Source organism: Cynocephalus volans, chromosome 12, assembly GCF_027409185.1.
Source record: "Cynocephalus volans isolate mCynVol1 chromosome 12, mCynVol1.pri, whole genome shotgun sequence".
Taxonomy (NCBI): domain Eukaryota; kingdom Metazoa; phylum Chordata; class Mammalia; order Dermoptera; family Cynocephalidae; genus Cynocephalus; species Cynocephalus volans.
In genome coordinates this window covers 69,123,248-69,141,298 of record NC_084471.1, presented here as the reverse complement: position 1 = coordinate 69,141,298, position 18,051 = coordinate 69,123,248, and the positions used below count along the sequence as shown (strand labels likewise).

Sequence of the window (18,051 nt, the reverse complement as noted above, 5' to 3'; positions counted from 1 at the left end):
TAGAAATTGTACATATGAATTTCTCTTACATATTACTCTCCCACATTAAAGAGTATAGTCTTCATTCCAGGCATGTGTCCAGCTGAGGGTCTGTTATTAAGGAAGAAGAGGAGAATAGGTGCTGGGGTTGATAACTGCAGTTTTTGCCACAGAAAATTTGTAGGGAAGGCATATTTACAGGTACAGCAGTGTCTGCAATTAGCTTCCTGGAGTATTCCTTTCAGTATTTTTCACTTTCTGTGACCCATAGACCCCAGAAATGCACACAGAAGAACTTCCAGAAATTAGGGTGGCGGGGGGGGAATTCCTGCTGAATTATTTTTGTTTGAAACTACCCTGCAAGATTCACTTTTTAAAATGTCATGCCTTTATTAATTTCACAATATGAATCCAGGATTAGTCAATTGACACAGTCAAATGCACTCTGAGTCTCTGCCTATATAAGAGGCTATCTCTAACATGATATATTTGTGATTTATTATGCAGTTTCTCAGGAAGGAAGGTTGCATATTATACTTAAATTACAGTTGCCACTTTGTAGACTAAAACTGTTCAGCAGTCAGAGTGTTTAACCTTGTTGTAATTTTTAATTTTTTTTAACCATTCATTCTGAAAAAATTTCAAAAAAGTTGCCAGATGATACAAAGAATTCCTTTACATCCTTTGACCAGCTTCTGTTAATATTTACCCTTTTAAAAGTGATTATATGATTTAAGTGATTTTGTTTCATCTGTTTCAGTATGTTCAGGACCAACAGATTTTGACAAAGATATTTAATATTAATCCAGTGTAATATAATCAGTGTTAGTTAAAACCCAGCTGGCGATAAGTTTTTGTTATCTTTTCACCATCTTCTGAGTTCCGTGTGCTGGGATCTTCATCTTTCAGTGACCATAAGAAAGACATACACTGCCCTAGCACTTTTGAGATGGGAAGGGCTTCCCCTGTTTATTTTGAATTGTCAAACCTATGGAAAGCTGTAAAGAATAGTACAGTGATCACCCATATACCTTCCCCTAGATTCATCAATTGCTGAAATATTTTCACTGAACTCTGAAAGTAAATTGCAGAAATCATGACACTTCACCCCTAAGTATTTTAGCATATTTCCAAAGAACAAAAACCTTCTCCTAAAATTTTCCTAATTAGCCACGATGTCATTATCTTGTTAAGAATTTTAACCTTAATATAATGCTATCATCTAATAATAAACAGTTCATATTCGGATTTCTTCACTTGTTTATTATAGCTGATTTTTTAAAAATTCAGTATTCAGTTAAGGTCATGCATTGCATTTGGCTGTCATGTCCTTTAATTTAGAGGCTTGAAGCCCTATTTTGTCTTCAAACATGGACGATTTTGAAGAGTCCAGGCTAGTTGTCTTGTAGAATGTCCCACAATCTGTATTGCTTTTTTTTTTTGGCAGGGGGGTGCTGGGGTGCAGCTGGCCAGTACATGGAATCTGAACCTGTGACCTTGGTGTTATAAGGCTGAACTGTAACCGACCAGCCCTGTGTTTCGCTATTCATTTTTTATGCAGCACTTCTGATATTCCTGATAAATTCACTCTCGGTCCTCATAGATGGTAGATTTCTGTCCAAAACAGATATTTATTACTGTCAAGCCCTCTTTTAGGGTAGTACTGTGATTGGAAACAGATGAAGTTATTTTTAGTAGGAATCAGTACAACCAGCTGTCACTTCCTCAGAGTGAAAATTTCTTTGTATGCCAAGCTGCGGTAGCCAACCTGCACCCCTCTCTCCTTCAACCCCTGTCTCTCCTGTGGTCCTGTTTTGTTCTTTTCTAGCACTTGCTGCTACCTGAGTTTATTTATTTGTATATGTACTTCTTGGTTGCCTTTCTCCACTACAATATAAGCTCTTTGCTGCCATGTCCTTAGCGCCTCCAAGAATGCTTAGTCATTATTGTTGAATGAATGTTTCACCCAATTTTGGTCAGTCTGGAAATGCTTGGGGATATGTAGCTTGAATTGCTATCTCGAGAAAGTTGATTTTTGCCTTTATTTATAGGTGTAGGCCCTGCTTCTGTGATGGTTGGGAATCTGGTTGCTGGAAAACGCATAGCACAAGCTGCTGGAAGAGATCTGGGACAAATAGAAGAGAATGATTTAGTGAGGAAGGTTAGTGTTCCAGAAGTGTTGGCTTTTTACAGACAGGTCAAGGACAGAACTTGTACTTCAGGTATCAGATGGGGGGGTGCATTACACTTTTTTAAAGTGGCTGACCCTGAGTCTTTTTTCTGCTTTATGATTTTAGCACCAGTTTCTGGCAGAGATTTTACAGTGGCGAGCCCAGGCAACTCCTGACCATATACTCTTCATGCTGTTAAATGCCAAGGTATTAAAAATTCAGTTGTTTGTCTAATCAGCTGAATACTGTGGGAGAATCTTAGGCACTCTTGATCTCTTTTTTTTTTTAATCTGAACATTTATATTGCTACCTCTGAGGAAGGAGTTACTGCTTTCTCCTTGTTTCAACATAGGAGGATAACTGTGCAGTCACTTTAAGGTTGAAATGAGACCTGGAGTGTTATTTAATATTATCTTTTCTTGTGTTACAGTCAAGTCTTCCTTATCCAGTTCTGATAGGAACAGTGGGGCCAGCACCGCAATTATATAAATATACAGATGTGTAGAGTGGATTATGTCATACAGTTTTTTTACCCAATTTGATTTGTAATTCTTTGATTTCTGCCAGGAAGAAAATGGCTTTAGACCAACATTTTAAAAAACAGTCATTTTTAGTATGTGCTTAAATGATGTTTTGCTAAAATATAAAAAGCGAATTGAAAATTATTCAAGAGTACATTTAACTACTGGTTTCTAATGGATGGTTCACCATAACATTGTATTTTGTAAGTTATGCGTTCTATGGGAGTCTGCTGAGTTTTGTGTTTGTTTTAATGGCCAAGTCACAGGCTAAAAGTACTGTGACCATGTGCATAGCAGTGTTTCTCCCCAGCAGAGAGAAGACTGGAAGGGCCTATCTGATCTCTTTAGGGGACTTATCTGAATTGCCCTCATCTGTCCTTTTCCCCCTAGAATCTGATTTTTCTTTCTTGAGAATTCATACATTGTTAGAACTTAGAACTTAACAAGAGGAATATGCTGTGCATCTTAGCGAAAAGTCATTAAAAACCTTAAGAATCACTGCTTTTATGATAGAAAACTTGGGGACTTCCTTGCTCCACTTCTCCATGATGTGGCCTTCTCTCCAAGTCCGTGGATTCATTAAGGTCCCTACATTTCATTAAGAAGATGTCAGCACAGCTTACTCTCAAGCCCAGCTGTGGCAAAAGTTATGGTGTTGTGAAATCCAAATCCCAGATGTTTGTTCAAGAGCATAAGTTTAAATTTGCTTCTTGATTAGAGAAATAATATATGTGGTTGACTGCCTAAAGGACATGTAATCCACTTATTCTTCTGTATATTCTAATATTTTATCTTGCATTAGCCCAGAACACCAGAAAGCTTAGTAACCATACAACATTGTTCTCTCATGCCTAGAACATTGTTTTTGCTGAACTTTGGTCTGCTGCTGTACCATGGACCAAAAAAGAAGAATGTTATAAGAAATGGCTTTATGAATTTAACACTGACTTAGCCAAAGGGATATTCATTTTAATGTTATAAACTTAATGTCCAACAACAGACAATTAGCTAAATAAATTATGGCATATAAATATGATAAAATACTATGCAGCTGTTCAAAACAATGTTGTAGAAGAATATTTGATGATTCAGAAAATATTCATAATGTATAAATGGAAAACATGGGATATAAAACTTTGGTAATTGAATGCTTACTGAAGACCCTGTTCTAGGTGCTTTACATTTCATAGTTCGTTATAAGGCTGAAGAAACTGAGGCACAGAGGTCACAGAACTAGTAAGTGGAGGCCGGCCTGTGGCTCACTCGGTAGAGTGCGGTGCTGATAACACCAAGGCCACGGGTTCGGATCCTATATAGGGATGGCCGGTTTGCTCACTGGCTGAGCGTGGTGCTGACAACACTAAGCCAAGGGTTGAGATCCCCTTACCGGTCATCTTTTTAAAAAAAAAAAAAAGAACTAGTAAGTGGTAGGGCTTGGGAATTGGCTCTTTACTTTCATTTGAACCCAAACTGGCTTCAGAGCCCACATTCTTTACCAGTGTACTACACAGCCTCTGACAGATAATATAGTATGATTTTTTTTTTTAAGTGTCGCATGTGAGTTTATATATAAGATATACTCATTTTTTAAAGACTAGGCAAATACATACTGAAATGTTAGTAATGGTTACATCTTACCAGAGAATTATATTTACTTATCTATATTTTCCAAATTTTCTATACTGAACATGTACTATTTTATATTCATGAAATTTTAAAAGTTTGTTTTTTGGTGGCTGGCTGGTACGGGGATCTGAACCCTTTGTCCTTGGGGTTATAACACCAAAAAAATTATTTTTTTTAAAGAAACAGCTCAGTAAAACTTGTGCTTATTGTAAGATTTTTATGAGTTATAAAGTTATAGTGATTGACAAAGTGTGGTATTATCATGATAGACAAAGAACAACCATCTGGAATACAGTTTGTCATCATCCTATAAATTAAAGATCAGCAACCTAGTTAGCCAGCAATTTCATTTCTAGGTCTATATGCCCTATCAAAATTCACATGCACCAGGACACATGTACAAAAATGACAATGTCCATCAGCAGTAGAGTGGATAGATAAATTATCACATGTTCATACAATGAAATGTTATGTAGCAGCAAACACAAATGAAATATACCTACACACAGCAGCATAGATGACTCTTAAAATAATGTTGAATGAAAAAAACAAAATACAAAAGATACAGTACAATTCCATTTATATAAAATTCAAATATCCCATGGGTGGTTAAAATATAAAGAAAATAAACCAGTGATTAACATAAAGTTAAGACAGTGGTTACCTATGGAGGGAAAGAGAAGGCTGTGAGTGGGGAGACCCATAGGGTGCTTTTAAGCTGCTGGCAGTGGTCTTTCCCATGTCATTCTGGTGCTTGCACATATGCTTGCTACATGCATGTTTTATACCTTTTGCCTTATGTGTGTTATATTTCACAAGGGAAAGGGTTTCAGAAAGCCCAGCTCAGTGAAACTTTGTGAAGACCTGCAGGAGAAATTATTCTTAGGATCAGAACTAGCTGGACATCTTCTAATCACCTAATCTTTATTATTACCTAGTGGGGTCTAATTCATTGTTACTGTTTTTGTTTACATCTTTATTGTTAGAAAACTGAGAGCCAAATTTGTGTTTTGTACAGCAAATGCACATGACCACATGGGTAGCAGTTATAGTCCCAACCTCACTCCTGCCTTCATCCTGCTTTCATACCCATTAATTTCCCTGTACTCTTATGTCCTCACTTAAAAAAATTTAAAAATCCTTATGTATTTTTAAAACTACCTTAAACAAGAAGACTGTAAATATGCTTGATTTAAGTTAATGTTAATATTCCATAAGTACCCATAGACATTGAAAAGAAAAGGACTCCCTCAGGTGTCTTTTGATACCAGGGGAATTTCCACTAGAATTGATAACTTGCCAAGGATAATCTGCTAAGGCACAAGCCTTGTAGGTATGACATCAAATTGGCTGTACTTCATGCTGTTTATTTCCTTCCTGAGCTGTGACCCATTTATCTTTTCTTCTGTTTAAAGGGAACTACTGTGTGCACAGCCAGCTGCCTTCAGCTTCATAAGCGAGCTGAGAGGATTGCATCAGTTCTTGGTGATAAGGGTCATCTAAATGCAGGAGACAATGTGGTGTTGCTCTATCCACCTGGTAAGTGTTGGATCAGTAGGCTAGACTTTACACTCTATCACTAGACTACAGACTTTAAGAGGACAGGAACTCAGGGCCAGCATCTGTGACCACGTAGGCTGTGTACTTCCAACACTGGGAGCACCATGCGCATAGGCTACCACGTGAACCAAGACTTGTCCCGCAGAGTTGTGCAGTACGATGGCTCTGCCGGGACTGTGTCTGTTTTATTTACTCTCATATTGCCATTATCAGTGCCTGGCCCAAAAAAGGCATTCAGTAAATATTGAATGATGAATGATGACTTCAGCTACCTCACTTTTGGAAACCCTCAAAACAGATGCTTTGTTTCTAGGAGTGTTCAGGAATGGGACCATTTCACCCAGTTTCCAAAAGAGCATTGTGCATGAACTCTGTTGACTTAACGTTCTTCATATCGAGGTTGATGTTTAGTATTCCTCTGTTATTGCTGCAAGCAACAGTCCCTCTCATCATTTCATAATGAGAGGGACTTAGAATTATTTCGTGACAGTTTGGTGTAAATATTCAAAATTTTAGGTGGAATATTTGACTTGTCCCTTCCTTTATTCCTTCTGTCACCTAACCCACTCATACAACCAGACTTCTTCGTTTTACTCTGTGATTTTACTTCATTTTACTCTGTGATTCTTACAATGCTATTTACATGGATACTAAGATTTCTTAGAAGAGCATCTAGTTTAGGAATCCTCCTCCTTGTTCTGGTGAGATTGCCTTCCATCCATCAGTTAATGATATGGTGATGGACCAGACATTTCCTGAGGAGGCCTCTCCAACCAGAGTCAACTTCATATCCAGTCACGCTTTGCCCCTCCCTAAGACTCGCACCAGTTGATAAAGCATCATCTAAGAACTCTTTCTCTTTAGCCTTCTCAGTACTTAGGGAAAGCTCCAGTGCTCCTCATCTCTCCCTTCTTCATTCTTTAATTTTCTTTGTTACGCATTCCTGATTTCTGCAGTTATTTCTCCTGAGTAATATCAAGTAATAATATCAAAATACCATCTTTGGGTTTCTTTCAACAGTTTACTTCTGATTTCTTGCTTTGTTATTCATGTACTTCCTTCTTGCCTTCACTTCCTTCTTTTTTTGGTGGCTGGCCAGAAGGAGATCCCAATGCTCTACCAACTGTGCTAACTGGCCAGCTGTTCAATTCCTTCTTAATTTTTAAAATTTCTCCTACTACTGTCTCTGTTAAGTTATGGTCTAAATAACCCATTTGGCACATGATTTAATAAGCTCATTTTGGAAAATCTGCCTTTTACTTTCTCGGTGACACTGGCAATTGAGTGACTCTCCTGACAGGATGCTCTGTCTTGCAGGCATTGAATTAATCGCTGCGTTCTATGGCTGCCTGTATGCAGGGTGCATTCCCGTGACCGTCAGACCGCCTCATGCTCAGAACCTCACTGCCACGTTGCCCACGGTCCGCATGATTGTCGATGTGAGTGCCAACTATGCCTCGCCCTGTCCTCATCTCATAAAATCCAGCTTCAGACTACTAAGGATCCTTACTGATTTTCCAGTTTTTTTGAGTCAGGAAGTCAAATTTGTCTCCTGAAAACTACCTCCTTTTCCTTAATCTGGCCAAAGTGACCATCATTATTCAGTGAAGGGACTGTGGGAAAGTGATACAGAATTGTGTGCACTAATCATGCACATAAGGCAGTGGAGGTGTCGTTAGTAATTCTCCATACAACTTGTTTCCCCTCCTCTTAAATCATGTTTTCTGTCTAATATTTCTTCTGCACAGTGACCAAGGTAATTTTACGTGCCAAACGCTGAATTCTCCCCAGTGTCAGGTCACTTTCATTTTGGTCAGTTTTGTACATTCATTTGATGGATCATTATAAGGTGTCCAAACCTTGCTGTGGAGGTGATAGAAGTTTTTACAGGATATGAGAATTGAAGAAAATAAGATAAATCCCTATTGCATCATATCCTAACATACTTTTAAAGCAAAGGGCAGTCTTGGCCGTCTACTGATAGGTTATAAAATTACAGTTTATGTAACATTTGTTTCCCTGAGAACTGCTGCTTTGTCAGCAACTTGAGCCTATAGCATAAAGCAGTGTTCACCATAGATGATTGTATTACAAAGTTTAATTCAGTAAAATGCTCTTGTCTACAAAGTGTGCCAGAAAAGCAGGGGAGGGGAGTTTCTTCCTGTTGATGCAGTTTGTGAGCAAAGTAAGTCGCTCTGCTTGTCCGTGTGTAGCTGGGCAGGAGACCTTAGTTTCTGTGAGAGCTTATGTCTGCATAGTGTTCCTCAGATTCAGCATATGTTATAGGTCTGGTAAGTCTCACCATTCACTAGACTGTTGCAAACACTGAGTCCTTCAGACATGATTCCCTGACTCCTTTCACTCCCGGAGAACTGCAAAATCCATGTCTTTATTTTACTGTGGTGTTAATGAAATCATGGGATTTCGGGATCCATACTGAGATTATAATTGCAAAATATTTGAGAATCACTGTTGTAAACAATAACTTGTCTTGTGAACAAGTCCATCACTCTGAGAGAATTAAGCGTTACAGATTTCAGACAGAAAAATGCAAAGGGAAAACACCGAAATCCTTTGTCCTTTATGTGTTCTTTGAAAAACAGACACCCCCCCCCCCCGCCCCACCCCGTCCAGTGTGGTGTGCTAGCGGCCTTTAGGAGCAGCCAGAGCCTGTGGTGCAGCATTGGGGCTAAGCCTCCTGGTGCTTATTGCTGTCCATTTGTTTTCCAGGTCAGCAAGGCAGCCTGTATTCTCACCACTCAGACTCTAATGAGATTACTGAGGTCCCGAGAGGCGGCAGCAGCTGTGGATGTGAAAACTTGGCCAACCATCATTGACACAGGTGAAAGGGAGATTTCTCCAGAGCTGTCAAGAGAGCAATAACATTTACTATCTGAGATTTCCTAGATTCTCAGACCAAACATGTTTACATAGCTTTTATGTTGCAAAACATTCTTCCTGCTAAGATGGAGGCAAAAACTAATATCCAGTCAGCTTGTGCTTCCACAGGACTGGGACACTATAACACCCAGATCCAAAGAACCAGATCTCAGTATGCTAAGAGCTCTTTACACCAAAAGTGTCTTGCTGTTACTCTTGGTTTCGAAAAGTGGATAGGGTTTTATGCTGAATGTGACCATCATGTACCTGTAGGGCTATATAAAACATTGAGACAGTCTTACCATTGACTTAGAGATGTGACATAATTGAAACAACATTGAACTAGGAGTCAGAAGACCTGTGTTCTAGTTCGAGCTTCATTACTTATAGCCTGTATAACTATATAACTTTGAGATTACCCTTTGCTAAAATACTACCTACCTTTACCTAACTTCATATTTACTGAGATCAAATACAATATAATATGGAAATACTTTGAAAACCATAAAGCGCATGAATTTTAGATGGTATTCATGTTAAAGAAGTGAGGTAAGACACCAGGGATATCTGGAGAATCAGTATAGGAAAGAGAGTGAGTTTTGGAGTCAGGCAGATGGGGTTTAAATCCCGATATCTCTGCTACTCTTTGAGTATCCTTAATAATCTGGACAAAACTGCTGTAAAATTGGGGTTGTAAAGACTAAGTGATGTAAAACACCTAGCATGTAATTATAATGATAGCTTTTAACTTTTATTGAGCCCTTATCATGTCAGTCACTTAACATGCATTACCTAATTTTACCCTTGCGATAGCCCTATTAGATAGGTGCTATTTTTATCCTCATTTTGCAGATAAGAAAACTGAGACACAGGGAAGCTGAGTAAGTGGCAGAATTGAAATTCAGTCCCAGCCAGTTGGGCCCCATTTCCAGCCTCTTAGCAATTAAGTTCCTCTCTACCGTCTTTTCACTAAGTACCATATAGTATCCACCTCGGCATCATTTATATGGATTTATATGCTGGAGTGACATGTGTTTGTGGTTATTGTGTGTCAGATACTGAACTAGATTTTTTATATGTGTTACTTAAGGACAGAAACACAGTCATATATAATATATAACACAAACGGATTGTGTTGGTGTTAATGATGCAAATAGATCTATTGTGGTTAAAGGACTCAGTCACATTTCAGAAAGCCCTGAGATATGGGCTGTGGTACAGACAATAGGAAGGTTTCTTTACGCACATGAGTGGTCATGTGAGTAACCCTACCCTACACAAAGGTAGGTCAAAGGTGATAGTCTTTGGTGTGATCAGAGATGGGTGCCAATGACATGGAGATTTAAAACGCAGAGTTAGAATTGTTTCTTGATCCAGAAAGCCAAGGAGCCATGAAGAGGCATGGTTGGGGCCACAGACATCTTTGACATCCTTGGTTTTGACGTACTTATGAAGCAAATTGGGGGTGGGGGTGGAGGTTATCATAAATGAGTAAAAGAAAATAATTTCCAATTCTAGATTACCTTTCTTGAAAATCTGCCAGATTTACATGGAGAAAAACTGTCCAACTTTTAAAGCTGTCCATGATAACTATAACATGTACCAAACTATAAATAATGAACTTTAACTTGAAACCAGCATGATTACAACAACTAAATCTTCTTGAGTATTTACTCAGTCAGTTGTTTTTTAAAGTGCTTTATGTGAATTAATTTCCCAACAATTCTGTGGAAGGAGTTATAATTTTAGGGATCCATTTTAGAGAAAAGGAAAACAGACACAAAGAGATGAAATAACCCTGAGGTCACATCACTGATAGATGGATGAGCTGAGATTTGAACAGCAGCAGTCTGCTTTCCTACTGTGTTATATTACCCCGTACTAAACTTCAGTTTAATAACTGCGCTTCATGTGCATTTGCTGGCTTATATTGTTCATTGGTGTGCTCAACCTCAACCTGCCTCTAAGAGTGACGTACATGAGCTGCTTGGTTAAATACAAGAAGCCTAAGCTTTAGCAAATTCCAGAAGCTAAATTTGGCCAGAGCAAAGCCACAGAAAACCAGTTAAGATCAATAATGTTCATGCTTCAGCATTTCTGATTAACATGAGGTTTTTTCTTTTCATTGCAGATGATTTACCCAGGAAAAGGTTACCTCAGTTATATAAACCACCCACTCCTGAGATGTTGGCATATCTTGATTTTAGTGTCTCCACAACTGGCATGCTTACAGGAGTGAAGGTAAAGTAGTCTGGGTATATTCACTCACTCACTGAATGCTGGTGAAATGCCAGGCCTGCAAAAAATAGAGATGACCAATGCCCCAGGGACTTCAGATGTAGAAGCTAAGTGGTTGTATCAGAGATAAGTAGGTGGAGGATCAAGGGTCCCTGATGTATTTAAATAAAAACATTAGCTCTTCCGGAATAAGTTATCCCAAGGAATTTATGAAGTATCTGAACCTAGCATAGAATCTAACAGATAACAGAAGTTCTAGTTAAGTCAGTATGAAATCAGATTCATATATCATAAAATTCAGTATTAGCTAATGAACAGAAATGTGTTACCTTAATTTAGGCTTGGATTAGGCTCTGAAGCAATAAAAAATGTACATCATTTTAAGAAGTTTGGGGAATCAAAAGTTTCTCAAAGCTACCATTAGAGCTGTTTCTCTGTAGATGATATTTCCATCCTGTTCCATATTCCTTACTTTCCAGATGTCCCATTCTGCAGTTAATGCTCTTTGTAGAGCCATCAAGCTCCAGTGTGAGTTGTATTCTTCTCGGCAGATTGCCATCTGCCTCGACCCTTACTGTGGACTTGGCTTTGCGCTCTGGTGTCTCTGCAGGTAGGGATGGAAAGCCAAAGAAACAATGTGTGGGGTATACTTTGGGGCTATAACCACCTCATTCTTCCCTTTGCTCCCTTAATTTGATAAAGTTTCAGTAAAATGCTGATGTTTACAGAATTTATGCACCTAACGTATCTCTGCTATTTGTTTTGTCTGTATTCCCTTTTTTCTTTTCTGTTAGTTTTATGCCCCATATGAAATGGCACTGATCCTATTACCTGCTCTGTGCTTCATCCTGTAATCCTTGTTTTAGAAGCAGAGCCAAGTAGAAGGATGATACTTGGGTGAAATATGGCATGCTTTGACAGCCAGAACATACCCCCTAGGCTTGGCAGGAAAGAACATAATGGATGGGATGACAGCACACAAATGGGAAGTAGCACATTTGCCTAGCCAGGTTGCTTCTTGCTGAATAGCACATGCCAGCTCCTTCCACCATCCGCCCAGGGAACCTAATCTCAGACCTGCATTTTCACCTCCTTGGTGGACATCACAAATGCTTCACAAATGCCTACAGCTCAGCGTCCTCGTTCTGTGTCCCATTCTTTGTTATACATATGGCATATGACTCTGCCATTTCTTCCTTCTCATCCTAGCTGCACTATTGGGTTCAAGCCCTCATCATCTCTAACCTGGTCTGTTGCAGCCTCTCTTGTCTATGACCCTTCTGTGGCTCTCTAATCCTTACTCCATGTTGCTAGTTTTGCCCCAATTTAAAGCCACAGTGACTGCCTGCTGGATAGAATCTAAATTCCTTCCTATGATATTTAAGCCCTTTCACAGTTTGGCCCTCACCCTTCTGGCCTCACTCCCCTATGTACTCTGTGCTCTCGGATTTCACTGGAATACTAATTCTGACAGCCTTAAACACGCCATACTTCTCTGCCTTTGTATATGCTGCGCCTCTGCCTGGAACACCTGTACTACCATCCCCACTTCTTTCAGCCACTGTCAAATTCCTACTCTTTCTTCAAGCCCCAACTCAAGTATCGCCTACTCAGTGAAGCACTACTACCCCCCACCCTGGCTTTCCCAGCTTGAATGAATTACTCTTTATTCTATGATCTCAATGTCCTTTATTCACATCTCAGTTACCACACCTAACACAGTCTGCTTTATTTTATAGTTACTGTGTCTTATCAGTTGCATAGGAACAAGACTAATGCTTAGACCGTTATATCTAATGTGACCCTACACTGTCCTTTGCACCCAGTAAATATTTGTTGAATTGATGGTGTTCTAAAACATCCAGGTATCTAGGATGAATTGATAATGTTAGCTCTTGTCTTTATTGCAGTGTCTATTCAGGTCACCAGTCTATCTTAATTCCTCCTATGGAGTTAGAAAACAACCTTTTCCTCTGGCTCGCCACTGTCAACCAATACAAAATAAGGGATACTTTCTGCTCCTATTCAGTAATGGAGCTTTGCACTAAAGGGCTTGGAAATCAAGTGGAGGTTCTAAAGGTAAGAAGCAGCGCAAATAGCCAGTCCTAAGAGGTTTTAAAAAAACGGGCCAGGGCATGCTAATGCCAGAGTAGAGCCAGTCACTTAAATGGGTGTTTCATAAACCTCAGGAAGTTTATCTCTTTCACCTTTCTAGTTTTGTACACTCTTTCAGAGTTTATTCTAATCCTTACTTAGTAGAGAAGGAGGCAAAATTGGTTGGGAGGCTAAATGGAAATGACTTTGAATAAAGATAAAAGGAAACTCTGACTTCGATAGAATTTTTTCCAATAGAATTAGAAACCACAGGCGGGCTGGTTAGCTCAGTTGGCTAGAGCGTGGTCCTCATAATACCAAGGTCCAGGGTTCAATCCCTGTACCAGCCAGCTGCCAAAAAAAAAAAAAAAAAGGGAAATTAGAAACCACAGTGTATTAGAGATTGGAGACTGCCCCAAAGATAAGGGTGGCTCATCCATGGGTGTATCCAATGATTACATGTCTGACTGGCATGTGAGAAAGTCAGAAAATGCTGAATTTTTTTAAACAGAGAAATATGACCTTAAGAATGGAAAAAAGAGACAATAGATTAGATCTCCAGGGTTCTAGATTTATTTTTCTCTTAGTCCCATCAAATAGGGAGAAATCAAAGGTACAGAAATGGGGAAGGATAAAAATGTATTCCTGAAGGCCAAAGATTTTAGATGAAAGAGGAAAGAAACAGAATGAGCAAATTTACTAGTGGGTAATTTTAATGGAATGCCATGGCATTTTGTTCTTTCCTCAAAGCTGCTTTTCTCTGTGTATATGAGGTGAGAATACACAGTTCCTTGGCTTTTCCTGACCAGAGAGGTAGAGCAGTGGCTCTAGCTTACCAGTTCTTTTGTGAGCCTGCTAACGTAGTGCACCTGTGTGGGTGTCTTACAGACGAGAGGAATCAACCTCTCCTGCATCCGGACCTGCGTGGTGGTGGCAGAGGAGCGGCCCCGCATTGCCCTGCAGCAGTCCTTCTCCAGGCTCTTTAAAGATATTGGGCTGTCCCCTCGGGCTGTGAGCACCACATTTGGATCAAGAGTCAATGTAGCAATATGTTTACAGGTGACCGGCATGAAATCTTGTTTGCTAACCCATGGAAAAGCTCCTGAGCATGGGCTTTGAAGCTGGACCACCTGGGTTTGAGCCCTGGTCCACCTACTCACTATGGCACTTGGGGTGTTTATGTTGACTTCTCTGTGTTTCATTTTGCTCATCTGTAAAATGAAGATGATAATGTCATTCTTCACAGGGTCATTCTGCGGAATCACTGTGTTACTAGGTCAGCATGCGTGGAGCAGTGCTGGCTGACGAGCACCAGCAGAAATATCTGCTGGGGGTGGGGGAATAACAGTGGTAGTGTGTGGCCTGTGATAGTGACTCAAGAAGGTTTCCAAGTCCTGTTTGGTTTTATTTATATCTGACCTTCTGTTTTTCTGTCTCCTGCATGTTCTACTCCTTTCTTTTGGCAAATGAAGCACAAATAAGCCCGTAGTCTCTTCTCCAGCCAGATGGGTAAATACAGAAAAGGGACTAAAATTGAGTCTGATTTTACGTGGCTTGGACGCAAATGTAGGCATGGACGACAGTGAGAGTGAAAAGTGGTACACGTGGGTGGATCCTTCCAGGTCTTCTATGACTGTGGCCAAGTGGCTTTCTAGAACTATCATGACGCTTTAACCTTGGAGCCCCAGTATGGGCCCCTTGCTATCACCTTTGGCCAGTGTTGCTTTTGAAAATCCTTGGGATGATGACTTGTCTCACCACTGCTTTGAGCCCAGGTATGAAACCATCCTCAGCTTGGTAAAGTTTCAGAGCCACTGCAGCCCTGTGGTGAGAGGGAGAACAGAGGGCCTTCTCTACAGGGGAGGAAAGGAGAGAAACACCAGGATAACGCCAGGCCAGGAGTCTCTTCCACTTGTTGACTCTAATCCTGCTCACTTGGTTGAAGAGAGTGAGCTTTCAAAACAGAGTTTGGGGCTGGCTGGTTAGCTCACTTGGTTAGAGAGTGGTTTTGATAACATCAAGATCAAGGGTTTGGATCCCTGTACCAGCCAGCTGCCCAAAAAACAATAAAAACAAAGTAGTTTGGATTTTTCATATATATGGCTAAATATCTATTTCTTGATTTGAAAATGTGAAATATGGAAATACAGTTCATTTACATTTTAAATAAACAATGCATTGGTTTATTTTTCTTTAGGGAACCTCAGGACCTGATCCAACTACTGTGTATGTAGATCTGAAATCGTTAAGACATGACAGGTACAGTAGATTCATTATGCTCATTCCCTGTTCCTAAGCATAAAAAGTACTAAAGCTCTAAGCCAACATTTTCCCTCATTCCTTTTATGTTTGTATCTTCCAGGAGGGACATGGGAAGAGGGAAGGAATTCATTTTTATCATTAATACATGATAAGATTTACGTTTATTAGAAGAAAGTTTTAATTCTCACAGTTGCTGCACTGTTTTCCAATACTAAAATGTAATACTTAGTTCCTCCCTGTGTATAAGTATTTTGTGACATTTTACATAAGTTAAATTAAAATGGATAGTCTTTTTCCTCTGAGAGTTTAAAAGTAGAAGATGGGACAGACAAGATAAATGAGAAAGAGTAGGGTTATCGAAACACTTTATCTGAACCCTGTTGATAAAAGGCTGCCTCCTCCACCTCAGCTTAGAAGGAAACTTTAGCAATGTCCCAAGGTGGGTACTGGCCAAGACTCTGAGACTTCTCCCTAATCCCTCTGACAGGATGTGTTCCCTGGTGTGCCCCATGGCACTGGCCCAGCCTGCACAGGTAGAGCATCTCTTACATGCAGTGGTTCTCAACCCAGGGAGATTTTGATCCCCAGAGGACATTTGATAATGTCTGGAGACATTTTTGGTTTTCACAACAGTGGGATTGATACTGACATCTAGTGGGTAGAGGCCAGGGATATTGCTACACACCTTACAATGCATAAGATAGCCCCTTACAATAAAAAATTATCAGACCCAAAATGTTAGTAGTGCTGAGTTTGAGAAACTGCTCTAGGGTGAGAAGAAGAGACAGACTAGGGGTCCTGGGAAGGCAGTACACAGCTGCAGTAGATATAGTGAACCCATTTTTTAAAAGGCTTATGCATAGTAAATATTGTTCTTCTGCAGGGTTCGTCTTGTGGAACGGGGTGCCCCCCAGAGTTTGCTCCTCTCAGAGTCTGGAAAGGTAATTTCTTCCATTAACTATTGGGAAGGTGGACTGTGTGAAGTGGTTCAGTTTAAAGAAACCTGAAGCCATATAATATATTGATATCCAAGGCAAGACTTAATTGAAATCTGGAGATAATTCAACAATTTCAGCTTAGGTAATACTTCAAATTCATACAGGTACATAGACAAGAAGAATACTAGATTTGAACTTTCCTAATTTCCATTGATTTTTTTAGACATCCATTTGACATGTTATTTTTATTGACAATCCAACAAAATGCAATGTTCATTATATGCAAGATGGATAGATGAGCAACACTTTAAAAGAGCCAATTCTACCTTTATAAATGTGACAAGGAGAAAAACTAAGGGTGGCAGATAGGGGGATGTGGTTCAAGAATAGGGACACACATTCAGAGTTGAAAGAGTCTCTCTGCTCTCTCTGCTTCCACCATCTTGCAATGTGAGACCCCTGGATCACTGTCACCACCACCAGATGGACTGTGGAATTCCCAGCCTCAGAAACCAGTAAACATTCAGAAAAAGACCTAATGGGCGTAGCCAGGCAGTGTGGACTAGATAACTGGTGTTCTGCACAGGTATTAGAAGAGCACCACTTCTTCCTCTCCAGTGATCATTACAATCTCAATTTGAAGAGGAAAAAATCCCAGCAGTGACCTCATAAGCCCAGCAGCCACCGAGGTGAGCTGAGACCCTCATGACACGGGGCCTCAGTCTAAGGCCCTGGAGGGAAGGGAAGCGCCTACAGCGCAGCAGGCACCAAGGTGAGCTGAGACCTGCATGGCACCAGAGGCTCAGTCTACAGCCACAGAAAGCTGGAACAAGAGCCAAGGTGGTGTAATATAGCCACCGCCACACCTACTGTCACCGCAAGGACAGTTCACCACCACAGTAGCAGCCAGGGCCACTCTACGAGCAACCTACCTCTCACTCGACTACACTGATATAAGAAGAGTAACCAGTAGAGCCTGCAAATAGAGGAGGAAATCTTTTTCCTCATAGCCAACCCCAGAGTAATAGAAGAAGCAAGACCTGTACCAGATGACCAAACATCAATGAAAAAAATACTTGAACTTACAAACAAGAAGATATGACACCACCAAAGGAATACAGTAATGCTCAAATTCCAGACCCCATAGAACAGGAAATCCTTGAAATGTCTGAAAAGGAATTCTGAGCAATGATCAAAGAGATAAAAGAAGACTTAATAAGAGAACACAAGGAAACAAGAAAAAATATTCAGAATATGAAGGAGGAAATTTACAGAGATTAATACCTTAAAAAAGAGTGTAGCAGAACTCCTAGAAATGAAAGAGTCACTCAGTGAACTAAAAAACACAACAGAGAGCTTGAGCAGCAGGCTAGAGCAAGCAGAAGAAAGAATTTCAGATCTTGAAGAAGGTCTTCTCAAAATAACCCAGGCAGACAAAACAAAAAAAAGATAAAAGAATTAAAAATAATGAAGAAAATCTAAGAGAAATAGCAGACAACCTCAAGCACTCTAACATCCAAATTGTGGGTATTCCAGAAGGGGAGGAGAAAGGAAAAGGTATTGAAAATGTGTTCAAGGAAATAATAACAGAAAACTTCCCAGGTATAAGGAGATATGTAGACCTTCAGATCCAGGAATCTCAAAGGTCCCCAAACACATTCAGTCCAAAAGGATCCTCTCCAAGACACATTATAGTCAAATTTGCAAAGCTCAAAGACAAAAAGAGAATTCTGAAAGCAGCCAGAGAAAAGCGTCAAGTCACCTATATGGGAACCCCCATGA

The 18,051-nt window shown here is 39.9% G+C and overlaps 1 protein-coding gene across 3 annotated transcripts in view; it reads left to right on the top strand.

Moving 5' to 3' along the window:
• DIP2B (disco interacting protein 2 homolog B) overlaps nt 1-18,051 on the top strand; it is a 220,238-nt gene that overhangs the window by 187,283 nt on the left and 14,904 nt on the right. For all 3 annotated transcript variants that reach the window (XM_063074794.1, XM_063074793.1, XM_063074792.1), the window contains 11 exons: nt 2,031-2,140; nt 2,277-2,357; nt 5,713-5,836; nt 7,175-7,296; nt 8,588-8,699; nt 10,869-10,978; nt 11,455-11,585; nt 12,886-13,054; nt 13,958-14,128; nt 15,267-15,328; nt 16,215-16,272. In XM_063074794.1, coding sequence (XP_062930864.1) covers nt 2,031-2,140; nt 2,277-2,357; nt 5,713-5,836; nt 7,175-7,296; nt 8,588-8,699; nt 10,869-10,978; nt 11,455-11,585; nt 12,886-13,054; nt 13,958-14,128; nt 15,267-15,328; nt 16,215-16,272 — 1,250 coding nt within the window. The remainder of the gene's footprint in view (nt 1-2,030; nt 2,141-2,276; nt 2,358-5,712; nt 5,837-7,174; nt 7,297-8,587; nt 8,700-10,868; nt 10,979-11,454; nt 11,586-12,885; nt 13,055-13,957; nt 14,129-15,266; nt 15,329-16,214; nt 16,273-18,051) is intronic.